Below are 13,897 nucleotides of genomic sequence, written 5' to 3'. Positions count from 1 at the left end.
GGATTGTGTGGGCGGTTCTCCTGAGGTGGGGCGGGCCTAGGAAGCACATAGGAAGCTTCCTGAGGTTCTCGCACAGCCATCTGCCAAGACGCCCTGATGTGAGGGTGTTGGCGCGGATCCGGGAGGGGTGAGCGCCTGAGTGAGTCGTTTTGTTGGAAAGGCTCGTCTTTCCTCAGGTTAGTTCATCCTCAGGGATCACTTTGGCCCCGTCCGCGTGATGGTCACGTGCGTGTGAGGTGTGAGCGCCTTTCAGTTCCCACGCGGGGCCCTGAGGCTGGCTCTGGACCCATACGCGCGCGCACACACACGCACGCGGCCCCCTCTCCTCAGCGTCCTGGCCCAGCGGCTGGAGAAGTGGCTGCAGGTGATGCTGATGTGGCAGCCCCGACAGAGGGGCACCGACCCCGTCTACGGGCCCAATGGCTGCTTCAAGGCCCTGGACGACATCTTAAACTTGAAGGTGAGCCTACGCCAAGTTAGCCCAAGGCTGCGAGCCATCGGCTGCCCGACCAGTGGGCAAACGCAGGCTCCCACGAGGGCATCTCCACATGAGAGGATGATGGGACCCCCTGCTGACCGTTGTGGGTCGCGAGGTCGTAGCTGTGGACGGACAGGAGTGGGAAGACTCCTGTGTGTGGCCCAGCGCTGGCCTTCCTCCCCAGGCCGGGCCTCTGGGAGGCTGGGAGGTGTGGGGAGTAGCAGAGGATCCGGGCCAGCAAGCGGGAGTGTCAGGTGGTTTGTCCTGGGTTGCGTTGCAGCTGGTTCACGTCTTGAACATGGTCACGGGCACCATTCACACCTACCCCGTGGCAGAGGACGAGAGTCTGCCTAGCTTGCAGGCCCGGATCCAGCAGGACACAGGCATCCCTGAGGAGGACCAGGAGCTGCTGCAGGAAGCGGGTCTGGCCTTGACCCCCGACAAGCCCGCCGCTCAGTGCGCCTCCGACGGCAAGGTGAGACCGGCCTCCTGCAGGCGCCCCAGCCCCACCCGACCCCGGAGAGCTGATTGCCCATCCCGTCCCACTCCGTCGTGCCAGGCAGTCTGTTACCACACAGGGCAGGCGCCTGCCTGTTTTGAGGTTGGAATGCGAGATCCCGTGAACCTGATAGGAGACCTGAGTCACCCCACGCTTCGCCTGTTCCTTCCAGACCACTGGGAGTGCCTTTCTTTTGCCTTTGCTGCCAAAGTGATGCTTCATTTTTCCAAGTCAACCAAAACCATTTTTGACACACCTCGTGTGCAGAACCGTGCTGACAGCTGCACAGAAAGAGCTGGAAAGTTAACGCAGGAGAGACAGTCACTAGACAGTAAAGCAAACCATCTAAGTTGCACGATAAAGACAAGCAGAGAATAAAACAGAACAGAATAAGTTGTAGATGAGGTTTGCATTTGGGAATAAGTGTAAAAGGAACAGCCAAGGGAAGTAGAGGCTGCGGCCCCTAGGAAAGGCTCAGCGGGCGCCCGGCACCTGCTCTCTGAGGACGGTGCTGTTGGGACCCTCTGAAGACTCCCCCCTTGTTGCTTGAGAGAAGGAGGGGCTGGGTCCACGAGGCCTCATTTTGCTCTTGTCCCTTTGCAGCTGAACGAGGGCCGCACCCTGGACATGGATCTCGTTTTCCTCTTTGACAACAATAGGGTCGCCTATGAGACCCAGATCTCCCCACGGCCCCAGCCTGAAAGCGTCAGCTGTATCCGTAAGAACAGCGTGATCTCTTTAAAAGATAATTACTTACAGTGCTTGGGACGAGGCTGGAGGGAGAGCCCTGGACTGAGGGAGGGGTCGCCCCTGAGAAGATGAGTCCCTCCGGCCCTCAGTCAGGCAGCCTTCCTCACTTGCACCCGTGAGGAGTAGCCCAGGTGAAGAGAGGAAAGGACATCCATCTTCAATTAATGTCAATCTCATTTAAACAGAGGACAGACAGGCCACTGAAATTCAGCCACGTGACCATTGTCTTGATGTTTGAAGTCGTCTTCATATTTTAATAATCGATACGTGCACACGATACCATAAAATCAAAAAGACTGTACGGTAGGCAGTAAGCGCCTCCGTCTCCCCAGCTCCCCAGGGAAACCACTGCTGCCTGACTCCTTGGGTCTGCCTTCCGGGGTGTTCTGTACATCTGTAACTTTTGACGTGCCTGTGCTCTACCAGGGCACAAAAATGTCTGCGACGGCAACCAGGCCCGGCACCCAGCGTGGTTGTGTAGCAGCAGAGCATTACATAACGGCGCAGTGTAGATGTGCCTGTGAGCTCCGCGGGCAGGAGGCGGTCCGTCGCAGGTGCCGCTCCCTGACGGTCGTGTGTGTCTCTGGCCAGTGCAAGAGCCCAAGAGGAGCCTCCCGTTCTTCCAGCTGAGGAAGGTGTGGGGTCAGGTCTGGCACAGCATCCAGGCCCTGAAGGAGGACTGCGGCCGCCTGCAGCAGGGCCAGCGCGCCGCCATGTACGTGCCCGGTGGTTCTCCTTCACTTGCTCAGAGCTGCCTGGTGGCCCGGCCGCAGGACGGTGGCAGAGGCGAGGGCCCAGGGGTGGCCGTTGGGAGAGCGAGCAGGGGAACGCTGGTCTGGAAGGGTGGGACGGAGGGAGGCTCCGTCAGACCCGACCAGGCCAGTGTGGTCAGCGGGCGGCGCTGGGGCCGCGGAAGGGCTTGCTGCGGCGTGGGTCGGCCACCCTCCCCTGACCGTCCTGCCAGGCCGGGCTGACTCTTTCCCCGGGTTGTGGCTGATTTGGGTCACTTCGTGTGGTACTTGGCCTAACTCCAGTTTGGGAGCAGAACCTCACCCATTGCCGAGGGCCAGGAGATTGTCGTTACGGTTATAGGTGGCTGCTCTTGTTGCGGTTATACCAGTTACAGCAGGGGCCTGCCGTCGTGTTTGAGCTGGGTTTGCTCTTGTCTGGGAACTGGCACTTGGAGGCCAGAGACACCCCACGGTTCTGTTTCTCGGGGTCCCTGCAGGATGAATCTGCTCCGGAACAACAGCTGCCTGTCCAAGATGAAGAATTCCATGGCCTCTATGTCTCAGCAGCTCAAAGCCAAGCTGGATTTCTTTAAAACCAGCATCCAGATTGACCTGGAGAAGTACAGTGAGCAGAAAGAGTTTGGGATCAGTGAGTGTACTGTTTGTGATGGGTCTCGAGAGACCGTTCCTTTCTTCTTTCCGAGGTGTCTTTTGTCCCCTTGCCATTGAATCGCTTGTTTTCTGTTTGGGTTTGGGGATGTTTTCGTTTTGCTTTAAATTTATTTTCCTTCCATTTTTTTTCAGCGTCAGACAAGCTGCTGCTGGCCTGGAGGGAGATGGAGCAGGCCGTGGAGCTCTGTGGACGGGTAGGAGGCACCCTGGGGTCCCCAGGCCGGCCAAGGGCGCGAGCCTCTTCACTGCTGTCCTCCCCTTTCTCACTGCGTGCTCGGTCGAGCTTGTATGTCGAAAATGAGATTTTCCTCTCCCAGCTCTCTGCGCTCAGCTAGGACTTGCTGGAAAGAGGGGGAGAGGCAGGGGTTGGGGGACAGTGCAGGGGGCCCTGCCGTGGCAGGTCCGGGAGCTGCACAAATTGGAGTCAGGATTACGACGTGAATTGTCCTCTTTCCACGAGAAGGGGCCTTGGATGAAGGAGCAGCACGCTGTCTCGTCGGAGTTTGTCCTAACCTCCTTGGGACAAGAAATCCCCAGGAAAGAACGGGTCTAAGGGGCAAGTCTTAGGACAGTGTAAATCAGATGCCACTGAAAAGTGTTGATTATGAGGCCAGGGTGTGACGTGGCAGACCTCATACAAATGGAAGACTGTGGTCTCCAAGGCTTTTTCCTGGACTTTGTCACCATTTTCCCTGTGAACTTGGGCAGGGAGTTTCACCTCCGTGTCTTAACATCTGTTTCTATAAATCAGTACCGATATGCCTCCTTAAAGGTGGGTGTCCATCGGCAGTACCTTGTTCAACCACAGGGCCACGAGCGCACCCCCAGTCTTGGCACTCGTGGGTGTAATCCCTGAGATAATCGACGAATTTGGAGAAGAGAATGTGCCCTGGCCACTTCTCCACGCCAGGACCGGGCCAGGCCCCGACCTGCTCTGTCTCCTCTCACCCTAACGCAATCCTTTGAGAGCCTAGTTTACGGTGGAGGAAACTGCAGCGCAAGGTCAGGTAACCTGCCCGAGGGCCACACAGCTGACAGGTGGCCGACCCCAGATCCGACTGCAGGGCTCCAAGTCCGGGTCCCTTCCGGCTGGTCAGCTGAGGGTCTGCGGTGAGGCCGGAGGGCTCCCCTGAGAACCCCGTGTCTCAGGAGTTTCTCGCTGCGTCCTTGGCCTCAGCACTGCTCTTCCTTCAGGAGAACGAGGTGAAGCAGCTGGTGGAGCGGATGATGGCGCTACAGACGGACATCGTGGACCTGCAGCGCAGCCCCCTGGGCTGGAAGCAGGGCGGGACGCTGGACGACCTGTGAGTGTGTGTGCGCGCGCGCGCGTGCGTGTGTATATGTATGTGTGTGTGTGTTGTGTGAGAGTGAGCCTGTATGGGAATGTGTCTGCGTGTGAGTGTGTCTCTCTTTGTGCGTGTGGGTATGAGTGTGTGTGTCGGGATGGTTCGAGTGCGGTCCCGGTGGAGCCCCGTGGGCCCGTTCCCCCTGGAGCTCGGCCCCTGGGGGGTCATCTCGGCACATGCAGAGATGAGCACGGGCACACCTCCGTCACTCTGAGCCTCACAGGATAGAGAAGCGATGTCTGACCTCACAGTTATGGGGACCAGTTCAGATAACCGTGGTGTCTTGTGAACTACGGAGGCTGCCGTCCCAGGAGCCTTTGCTTGACCAAAGTATCATATTAGATGCCAGGGCCGCCCAGCCCACCCTCACTCGCTGTGGCCCGAGGAGCAGAAAGTAGAACAGGGGAGGAGCCTGGCAAGTCTTAGAAGGTGGGATCTGGAAACTTCATTTGAGTCTTGATCAGGAACTTGGCCTTGGCTCCAGGAGAGGGGGAGCGCGGTGCAGGAGGGTGCCTAGGCAGAGCAGCCCCACCTGCAGCCCTGGGAGTGGACAGGAGGGGCAGGTGAGCCTCGGGGCCCCTCAGGAGCTACCTCCTTGGGGCTCAGCCGTGTCCTCTGACACTTCTACCAGGATTCTTAGGACCAGGCGCCGAACATCAGAAATTTAGTTATTTGTAGTCCATATTTTCTCAAGTCATTTAACCCTTTATTCTCCTCTGGTTTTCAAACAAAAGTCACCCCTGAGAATGTCAGCCCGTCTCACTGTGTTAGGGGCACGGGGAGGGCGTCTGTGCCTGCTCCTGGGCTTGAGTTTTCGGGGGCCGCGTTCTCCGGGCTCAGGTCCAGCAACAGACTGCACCCAGAGTCCTGATGGCAGGAGCCGGGCGGGCAGGGAATTCAGAGGAGACTCCTGTCCTGAAGATTCTCACTAGACCTTGGAGGTGTTTGAGTTTTGATAATGAGGCGAGCCTTCCCTTGTCATGGGTTTCACCTGTAACATCACCAGGAACGATCATTTGCTCCAGTCGGGATGTGCTGCCCGCCTGGCTTCTAGAAATCAGTAGTCCTGCCGGCAGGAGTTGGCCCCGGCGCTTCAGGTGAGCTTGTTGACCTCTGCTCGATGCTGACCAAAGCTGCTGTCTCGTGTGTTTCAGAGAAGAGCAGGCGCGGGAGCTTTACCGGAGGCTGAGGGAGAAGCCCCGAGGTGAGTGGGCCACCTCCCGGGTCCCTCGCTACTTGGGCACCAGGCCAGCCCCCCGCGGACCGTGCGACCCCGTCCCTCTTTGCAGACCAGCGAACTGATGGCGACAGTCAGGAAATGGTGCGGCTGCTCCTGCAGGCAATCCAAGGTTTTGAGAAGAAAGTGCGAGTGATCTATACGCAGCTCAGGTATCAGGCTGCCTTCCCTCCGGCGGGGTGGAGTGAGGAGGGGCAGCGGGCTGTGTGCGATGCCTCGCCCACTCACCTGAGCCCCGCGGGACCTTCACCTGCAGCGGCGGAGCGGAGCCTTAACTGCCGGGGCTGCGTCCTGCTTCCTCCGACCCACGTGCCGCTGGAGCTTGTCATGTTTGTTCTTCACAGTAAGACTGTGGTCTGCAAGCAGAAGGCTCTGGAGCTGCTGCCCAAGGTGGAGGAGGTGGTGAGCTTAATGAGCGAGGACGAGAAGACTGTGGTTCGGCTGCAGGAGAAGCGGCAGAAGGAGCTCTGGAACCTCCTGAAGATTGCTTGTGTGAGTGACCCTCGGCGGGGCCCTGTGCTGCCGTCCCCAGCTCACGCACCACAGGGCCACCACCAGCGCTCCGCTGCTGCCGCTCCCTTTCCACTTCTCTGCTCCGTGACTTGGTGTGAGTGCGGAGGGCCGGGGTGGGCGCCTGTGTCCTTGTGTTATTGTGCGGGTGGCGGCTGTGATAAATTATCACAGTTATTCTCACGGTCCTGGAGGCCAGAAGGCCGCCATCCAGGTGTCGCGGGGCCAGGCTCCCTCTGGAGGCTGGAGGGGAGAATCACTCCTCCTTCCTCACCTCTTCTTCGATTTCCGTGGCTCCTGGTGCTCCTTGGCTTGTGGCAGCATCCCTCCAGTCTCTGCCTCTGTCTTCACGTGACCCTCTTCTCTGTGTCTCTTTTCTGAGTATCTCTTGTAAAAACACTTGTCGCTGGATTCAGGTCCCACCCAGATAGTCCAGGGTGATCTCATCACAGGCTCCTTAGCTGCACCTGCAAAGATCCTTTTTCCAGACGAGGTCACACTCCCAGGTTCTTGGAGATCTGCATGCAGCCCCAGCAGCACGTGCCCGTGTGGCCTGGTGGGTCCTGAGCTGTGCCTGTGCCGTGCAGCACTCAGCCCACACTTTCTGTGCCCGCCGTCTCAGCGTAGCTGTGATCCCACTGAGTGTTGCTCAGAGAGAACCCTCAGCACAAAAGAGAGCCCAGGACAGAGAAGGGAGAAGAGCCGGGTAAAAGGTGTGTCTTGGAAGCGAGCTGGTGGGACAGACCGTGCTGCCGTGTGGGCTGCAGGGAAGTTGAGGAGGTGACAGCAGAGCGACTTGGTCACGGATCAGGGGAGCACGGCTGCATAAGGTGGAGTGGCCACTGCAGCCTGGGGCGTCAGAACACCTTAGTCTCCTTCTGTACCGCGGATGGTGCGAGTCACAGAAAGTCACTTAGGACCTTTGTGTGTCTGTCTTCTACTTGGAAAGAGTAAACACACCTTCCTTCTAATTTCCTTGTAGGAGTTCGTTAAGCGACCCAACTAATGAAATAGAGCCCTCAGATCTCTCTGTAGTTAGAATCTGGTTTTTTTAATAGATTTATTTATTTTTGGCTGTGTTGGATCTTCGTTGCTGCACGCAGGCTTTCTCTAGTTGCAGCAAGCAGGGGCTACTCTTTGTTGCGGTGCACAGGCTCTAGGCGCACAGGCTTCAGTAGTTGTGGCTCGTGGGCTCAGTAGTTGTGGCTTGCGGGCTCTAGAGTGCAGGCTCAGTAGTTGTGGCGCACAGGCTTAGTTGCCCTGTGGCATGTGGGATCTTCCCGGACCAGGGATCAAACCCGTGTCCCCTGCATTGGCAGACGGATTCTTAACCACTGCGCCACCAGGGAAGCCCCTAGAAACTTTTACCAAAAAGCACACCTATAGATACAGAAACAGTTTCTAAACTGAAATGCAAACCATCAAATAACGATGTTGACCTATTTCTCCAGGAAGAGCCTGTGTCTCGTGGCCAGTTGTCTCATGAGAAAATACCCTGGTGTGGTGCCTGGGACTTCCCTGGCAGTCCAGTGGTTAAAGACTTCACCTTCCAGTGCAGGGAGTGCAGGTTCGATCCCTGGTCAGGGAGCTAAAAATCCCACGTGCCTCTCAGCCAAAAAACTAAAACATAAAAAACAGAAACAATATTGTAACAAATTCAATATAGACTTTAGAAAGGGTCCACATAGAAAAAAAAAAAACTTGAAAAAAAGAAAATACCCTGGTGTGAATGCAAAATTTGAAACATCTGTTTGCTCCAAAACTGCTGACTCTCTTCCTGGTTTTGTCATCTAGAGCAAGGTCCGCGGTCCCGTCAGCGGAAGCCCAGACAGCATGAACACGTCCCGCCTGAGTCACCCCAGCCAGCTGCTGTCGCAGCCTTGCCCAGCCCCTGACAGCTTACCCGAGGCCGTCAAGAAGAGGTGCGTCCCCGTTCGCCATGCCCAGTGCAGGAGTCAGGGGCGTGTCGGTCACCCATCGGCGGTTCTGTGCGTGTTCCTCCATGTTTGTTCCCTTTGCCGGGCGCTGTGGGGACAGATGGGGTGTTTTGCTCTCAGAGCTCCTCCTGGCTTGCTGACTAAGGTTTCCTCGTCTGAGGTCGCGTTGCTCGTTGCTGGATGGGAACCTGGAAGTGCCGGCCAGTCCCTGCTGTCCTCTAGTCCACCCGTCGCAGTCTGCTCGTAGAACCAGGTCCCTGTGGGCGTGCCCTGGCCTCCACGCCTGAGTCGCGTGTCATTGGTCCTTCCCGTGGCCTCTCCCTGCCCCACTCATCACCTGCACCCCTGCCGCAGAGCTGGGAACAGAGCCCCAGAGCCCTTCCAGCGAACTTTTCCCTCCCTGCTTCCCCCCCTAGTGCTGCCTCCAGGCCCCTCTGGTCAAATCAGCCTTCACAGGAGACCATTTTGATCGTTATTCCTCAAGTTATTTAGGGACCAGCCATGGCTTCCTGCTGCCTCGGGGTCCAAGCCTGAGCCTTCTCAGGCCTTCAAGCCACCTCCGCATTCTGACCCACTGCTCCGGGGCAGATTCCTGGCTCTGCCGTCAGGGGTCTTAAAGTCTGGTCCAGACCAGCAGCATTGGCGGGTTCTGGGTACTTGCCAGAAATGCAGATTTGGGATCAGGAACTCGGGGTGGGGTGGAGCAGTCCTGTTTAACCAGCCCTGGCTGACCCTCCTGCAACCTGAAGTTCCAGAACCTCGGCTCCGCTGACGCCTTTCCCCGGAGCCATCCTACCTCTGCTCCCACCTCCTCCACGGCCCTGGCACACGAGCACAGGGATCCTTCTCCTCCTGGACCACCTGTGGGGTTTTTTTTGTTTCTGGTTCAGTCTCACATTTATTCAGCACCTTCCCTTTGCTGGGCCCCAGGCACTGCAGACAGTTAGAATCGGTTCCTGTAGGCAGATCTATAGAATGGAAAATACATTAATGATTGCCGAGGGCAGGGGGCGGGGCAGGAATGGGGAGTGACTGACGACAGGTACAAGGTTTCTTTTTGGGTGATGAAAACATTCCAAACTGGATTACCAGGATGGTTGCACAACTCCGTAAATGTACTCGAACTATGGAATTGTGCACCTTAAATGGGTGAACTTTACGGTTTGTAAATTTATCTCAATACAGCTGTTTTTAAAAATCCTGTTCCTGTACTTAGGGGGTTTGTAGCCTCTACTGTTTGGGATTTTTTATTTTTAATTTTTTAAAATTTTTTATTTTTTTTTTGCCGTTTGGCTGTTGGGGTCTTAGTTCCCTGACCAGGGATTGAACCCGGGTCCTCAGCAGTGAAAGCGCAGAGTCCTAACCACTGGACTGTCAGGGAAGTCCCTGTTTTGGATTCTTAATTCTCTCCCCAACTTACTGTTAGCTCCTTGAGGATGGTAACCAGGTCCTGCGCCTCTCACGGGGCCTCTGGGGCCGGCCTGGAGCCTGGAGCCTGGTTAGTAGTCCATGGATGAGTCTGGGCAGCGCTGTGCTCTGTTCCTTCCATCAGTGCCCCCTTCACGGTGAGAGGAGGGGATCGAGGGCCCTTCCTCCTGGATTTGTCACTCTTTTTCCATGATATTCTCAAAGCTCTGGAGAAGTCATCCCGGGGGCACAGGCTGCTGTCTGTGTCTCCACGCCCTTGAGCCAAGGTTAGAAAGGACAGATGGCTCGCTCTGCTCTCCTCTTTCTTACCGTGGCGGGTTCTCAGGGGTACACGTGCATTTCTCAGAGAAGGAGAGAGCACAGTAAACAAATCAGTTCCCAGAACTTGCTTCGCCCAGATCTCAGCGAGCTGGGGACATCTGGGGAAATTGCATGGTGTGTATATTTTTGTCCATTTCAAAAAGTGGAAAACAGGTGGTTTGGGAGAGATCTTCAGATTATGGCAGTTTGGAGAGAATCTAGTTAAGTCAGAAAGAGCTTTGTTATTAAGCCGGGTCGCTGCTTTTTCACATGGTGAACAGTGATGCTCGTAGCTGGATTCGAGCTTCTGTAACAGCACTTAACTAGACAGATGAAGTCACTTAGGCAATAACATGGTGTTTTAAGACACTCAGCCTCAGAATAATTATTTAATTTTTAAAATCTTTCCAGAAGCTCTTTAGCGTATTTGTAAACACCTTTGAAAAGTTAACATTGACCACGTTCTAATAATTCAATCGTTTTTTTTAGCGAAGACCTCGTGGCTGAAGCACACACTCTGTGCACCCAGCTGGAAAACGCCCTACAGGACACCATGAAGGACCAGGACCAGAGCTTAAGGGTAATGGCCCGTGGGAAGCCCCGCCGCCCCACGCCCTTTCTTTCTACAGCAAACAAGAAAAAGCAGATGGAAAGGCGATGCCGTGCTTCCTCGATCGCAGTGTACACTTATGATTTTCTAGTACATACTTCTTATTCACCGTGATAACAATGCTGATGCCTGTTGAACGTGTGCAGGTGCTTTGTGCGCATTATCTCATTTCATCCTTGCTACACTCGCTGCTTACGAAGAAGGTAGCATCACTGTGAGAAGGCCTCTCCCCTGCTGCACCTTCTGTACAATTGCCGGGCATCTGTGTGTGGGGTGCAGTGCTGGGCTCCGGGAACAAAGCAAGAGCCCGTCACCACCCCGCCTCTCAGGGACTCGGGGCTTAGCAGTCCTAGTTATAGGGAAGCTGACCTGAAGGAAAACGAGTCCAGATGCAGGTACGTTGAGACAAAGCTGAAATTGCGGAGAGGGTGCTAAATCATCCGCGTGGCTCTCTGGCCTTTTCCTGCCGAGACAGTCACATGCTGGCGTCTCCGCAGCTTCTGATTTGGGGGAAGAATCGGAGGGGATACTGCTCACTGTAACCACTTCTTATTTATTCAAGTGTCCTTCTCTGGTTTGCTGCTGTCTGTGTCTCTTCTTGCTGTTCTTCCTCCTCCGAGCCGTGTATACTTGGATCCTTTCACTGCCCGTTTGCACTTCTGCCAGGCGAAAAGGAAGTGTGACCAGGCCATTTCACCTGGTGAGGTTGGAGGTCGAGAGCTGAGATTAGCCCAGGGTACCAGCTGCCCGCAGTGAGCGTGAGTCAGTGCTGTGAGCTGCAGTAATAATACTTAAATCACCTTCCCGGAATCTCAGGGCTCCAAGCCCATCTGAAGAAAAGCTCCGGCATGGTTTTGCAGACGTAGCTCTACCTCAGGGGTACCCTGCAGAAACAAGACTGTCTTAACGAGAGGAATTCAATTTCCCTCTAAACTGTGCTGGTTGCCTGCCGAAGAAGGCAGATGTCTAGGTGGCCACGGTGTCTTTAACATGCCCGTTGACTTTTAGTCTCTAGACTGGAGCTGGTTGCAGTCGGGGGAGGAGGAGAAGCACAGCCTGGAGCGGGCCTCCTGACGGTGGGCGGCCCTGACCCTGCCGGGCTGCCTGGCCCGAGGCCCCCGGGGCCCCGCCGCGTCGCGTCTGGTGTCCTCGGCACCCAGATGGAGATCTCGCTTCCCCAGCAGCCATGACCATCACCGTGGACTGAGGGTGCAGCCCCCCGTGGCAGTGCCAGCAGCTTATCTGCACGCTGGACGTCCTCCGCCACGGAGGCCCAGCAGACGAGGATGCCGAGCACGGCGTCTGGGGAGGTGGAGCCACGGCAGCCACTGCCTCTGCGCAGAGAGAAGTGCTCCGAGTACAGTGGCTCCACAGACCACTGGCCACACGTCAAACTGACTTTTAGGACGAAGTATGAATGGCACTTGGTGCTAGCTGTCCTCTCCTGACCCCTCCTGATCTCCAGAGGCCTCATCCACCTGTCTTCACAGCTAAGGTTTCATCTGGATCCGGCTTCTCTTGAAACCATGGATTCGGCCCAGCCCGGTCCTCCCTCCTCTTCTGACTTCACGGCTGCTAACGTTTTCCTTCTGCCTATGACCTTGGGCCAGGTTGGGTGAGTGCTGCTTTCCCCGTCCAAAGTCTCTCCAGCCAGAGTGAGTCGCTGGTGCCAGGAGGGGAGAGCGTCTCCCTTCCTGTGGACCCCAAAGAGTCCCCGGGAGCAAGCTGCCATGGAGAAGAAGGAAAGAAGAGGAAGATGTCTGTCAACCACCAGCTTGCTGACCCCTGTGCCCATACCCCCTGCCCCTGGGTGCGGCAGGGTTGACGGGGCAGTTCCCATCCCTCGTGTCATCCAGCGGTATTATTAAGTGGATTTATATTTAAAAAACAGATTCACTATTTTGTAACATGATTCAAGTCCCACAGTCTATTTTTATAATACCTCTGGTTGGGACTTCTGAACTCAAAGTCCAGCTTTAATGGAAAGTTTTATGAAATTGAGTGGTGCCTGATCAAACAGTGCCAGAGCACCAGCAAGGCCTCTTGGACGTTTCACAAAAGCTGCTCCTTCCTATAACAGCAGGAAAGCAAAGTGAGTTCAGATGATAACAAACAGGCAAGTCTGGTTGGAGAAGAAAGTGGGACGAGAAGAGTTTCACAGAGTGCCTTCCATGGAGGCGGTACAGTGGGTTCCGTGTCAGGGAAGTTGGGGAAACGCTTCATGCTTTAACTGCCTCTTGGAGATTCACCTTGTGCACTGGTTTATTAAAGAATCTGAAAGATCTGTAATAATAAACTGGCTTAAATCTACCTAAATCCACTGTTTACCCAACTCATTTGACAGTAGAGCCTTTTTTTTTCTCCCGTGTGCATGTAACATTGATTAACGTCCCAAAGAACTGAGTTTGATAAAGCGTGATTTTGGAAACACTGGTGAGGAACACAGTGGGACATTATACCAGAAAGGTAGGCTGGGATGGGGTCAGATTAGGGAGGGAATGAATGTGGAGTTGAGAGTCAGGGGCTGATTTTATAGGCAGTTGGGAGCCACTGAAGAATTTTGAGCAAGGAAGGACATTACCAAAGCTAATGTTTAAAACGAGTGATGTAACTGGAATATGCTAGTTGGTTGAAAAAGTGAAAATTCTGGAGGTAGGACTTCCACTTCCAAAACGTGGAGCAGACGTACTTTTTTCCTATTCCTCCTGCTAGTACAGCTGAGATCCTTGGATGTTATTTATAAACAAAGATAAGAAGACCCCAAAAGGCAGTGAGTAGGAGGCAGACCAGCTAGGGACCTTGGCCCTGAGCGGTCATGTGGTGGTGAGTTCCCTGGGTTTTTCTCTTGCCTCCTGTGTCCCTGACGGAGGCTGGAGATGCCGACCAATGGCACAAACAAAGAAGCTGCTCTCCAACTCTGTTAGATTCCTAGGTCTGCTGTAACAAATCACCACAAACTATATGGCTTAAAACAGACATTTATTCTCACAGGTCTGGAGGCCGAAGTCTTGAGATCAAGTCCTCCAAAGTCCCTAGGGGAGATTCTGTTTTTTGCTTCTTCCAGCTTCTGGTGGGTCCAGGAGATCCTTGACTTGGTGGCTGCATCTCTGCCCCTGTGGTCGCGTTGCTACCTCTTTTTCTATGTCAAATCTCCCCTGTGTACCTTTCATAAAAAACCCTCGTGATTGAATTTAGGGCTGATCTGGATAATCCAAGATAAGTGCCTAAGAGGCACATAATTTGATCAAGACCCTTAATTTGATCTCATGTTTTACAATATAAGGCGATATTTATAGATTCTGGGGATTAGGATGTGGACATTTCTTCCTGGGGAGCCACCATTGAACCCACTACAGTCCACCATCTAGCCCCCCAGAATTCACATTCGTCACATGCAAA

General features: G+C 54.9%; 1 protein-coding gene across 8 annotated transcripts in view; it reads left to right on the top strand.

Moving 5' to 3' along the window:
• Nucleotides 1-12,814, top strand: part of IKBKB (inhibitor of nuclear factor kappa B kinase subunit beta) — a 47,086-nt gene extending 34,272 nt beyond the window's left edge. For 6 of the 8 annotated variants that reach the window (XM_029226305.1, XM_029226307.1, XM_029226310.1 and 3 more), the window contains 11 exons: nt 331-460; nt 759-953; nt 1,581-1,695; nt 2,319-2,442; nt 2,956-3,107; nt 3,263-3,324; nt 4,325-4,434; nt 5,631-5,680; nt 5,766-5,865; nt 6,058-6,205; nt 8,018-10,354. In XM_029226305.1, the coding sequence (XP_029082138.1) occupies nt 331-460; nt 759-953; nt 1,581-1,695; nt 2,319-2,442; nt 2,956-3,107; nt 3,263-3,324; nt 4,325-4,434; nt 5,631-5,680; nt 5,766-5,865; nt 6,058-6,205; nt 8,018-8,407 (1,576 nt within the window). In that variant the 3' untranslated portion in view covers nt 8,408-10,354. Of the gene's footprint in view, nt 1-330; nt 461-758; nt 954-1,580; nt 1,696-2,318; nt 2,443-2,955; nt 3,108-3,262; nt 3,325-4,324; nt 4,435-5,630; nt 5,681-5,765; nt 5,866-6,057; nt 6,206-8,017; nt 10,355-10,377 lie in introns of those variants that run through there. The other 2 variants (XM_029226309.1, XM_029226308.1) reach the window with 2 other exon arrangements.
• Nucleotides 12,815-13,897: the final 1,083 nt, after the last annotated feature.

This window comes from Monodon monoceros, unplaced genomic scaffold (assembly GCF_005190385.1).
Source record: "Monodon monoceros isolate NGI ecotype Baffin Bay Population unplaced genomic scaffold, NGI_Narwhal_1 Super_Scaffold_17, whole genome shotgun sequence".
NCBI lineage: Eukaryota > Metazoa > Chordata > Mammalia > Artiodactyla > Monodontidae > Monodon > Monodon monoceros.
This window is presented reverse-complemented; position numbering and strand designations above follow the sequence as displayed.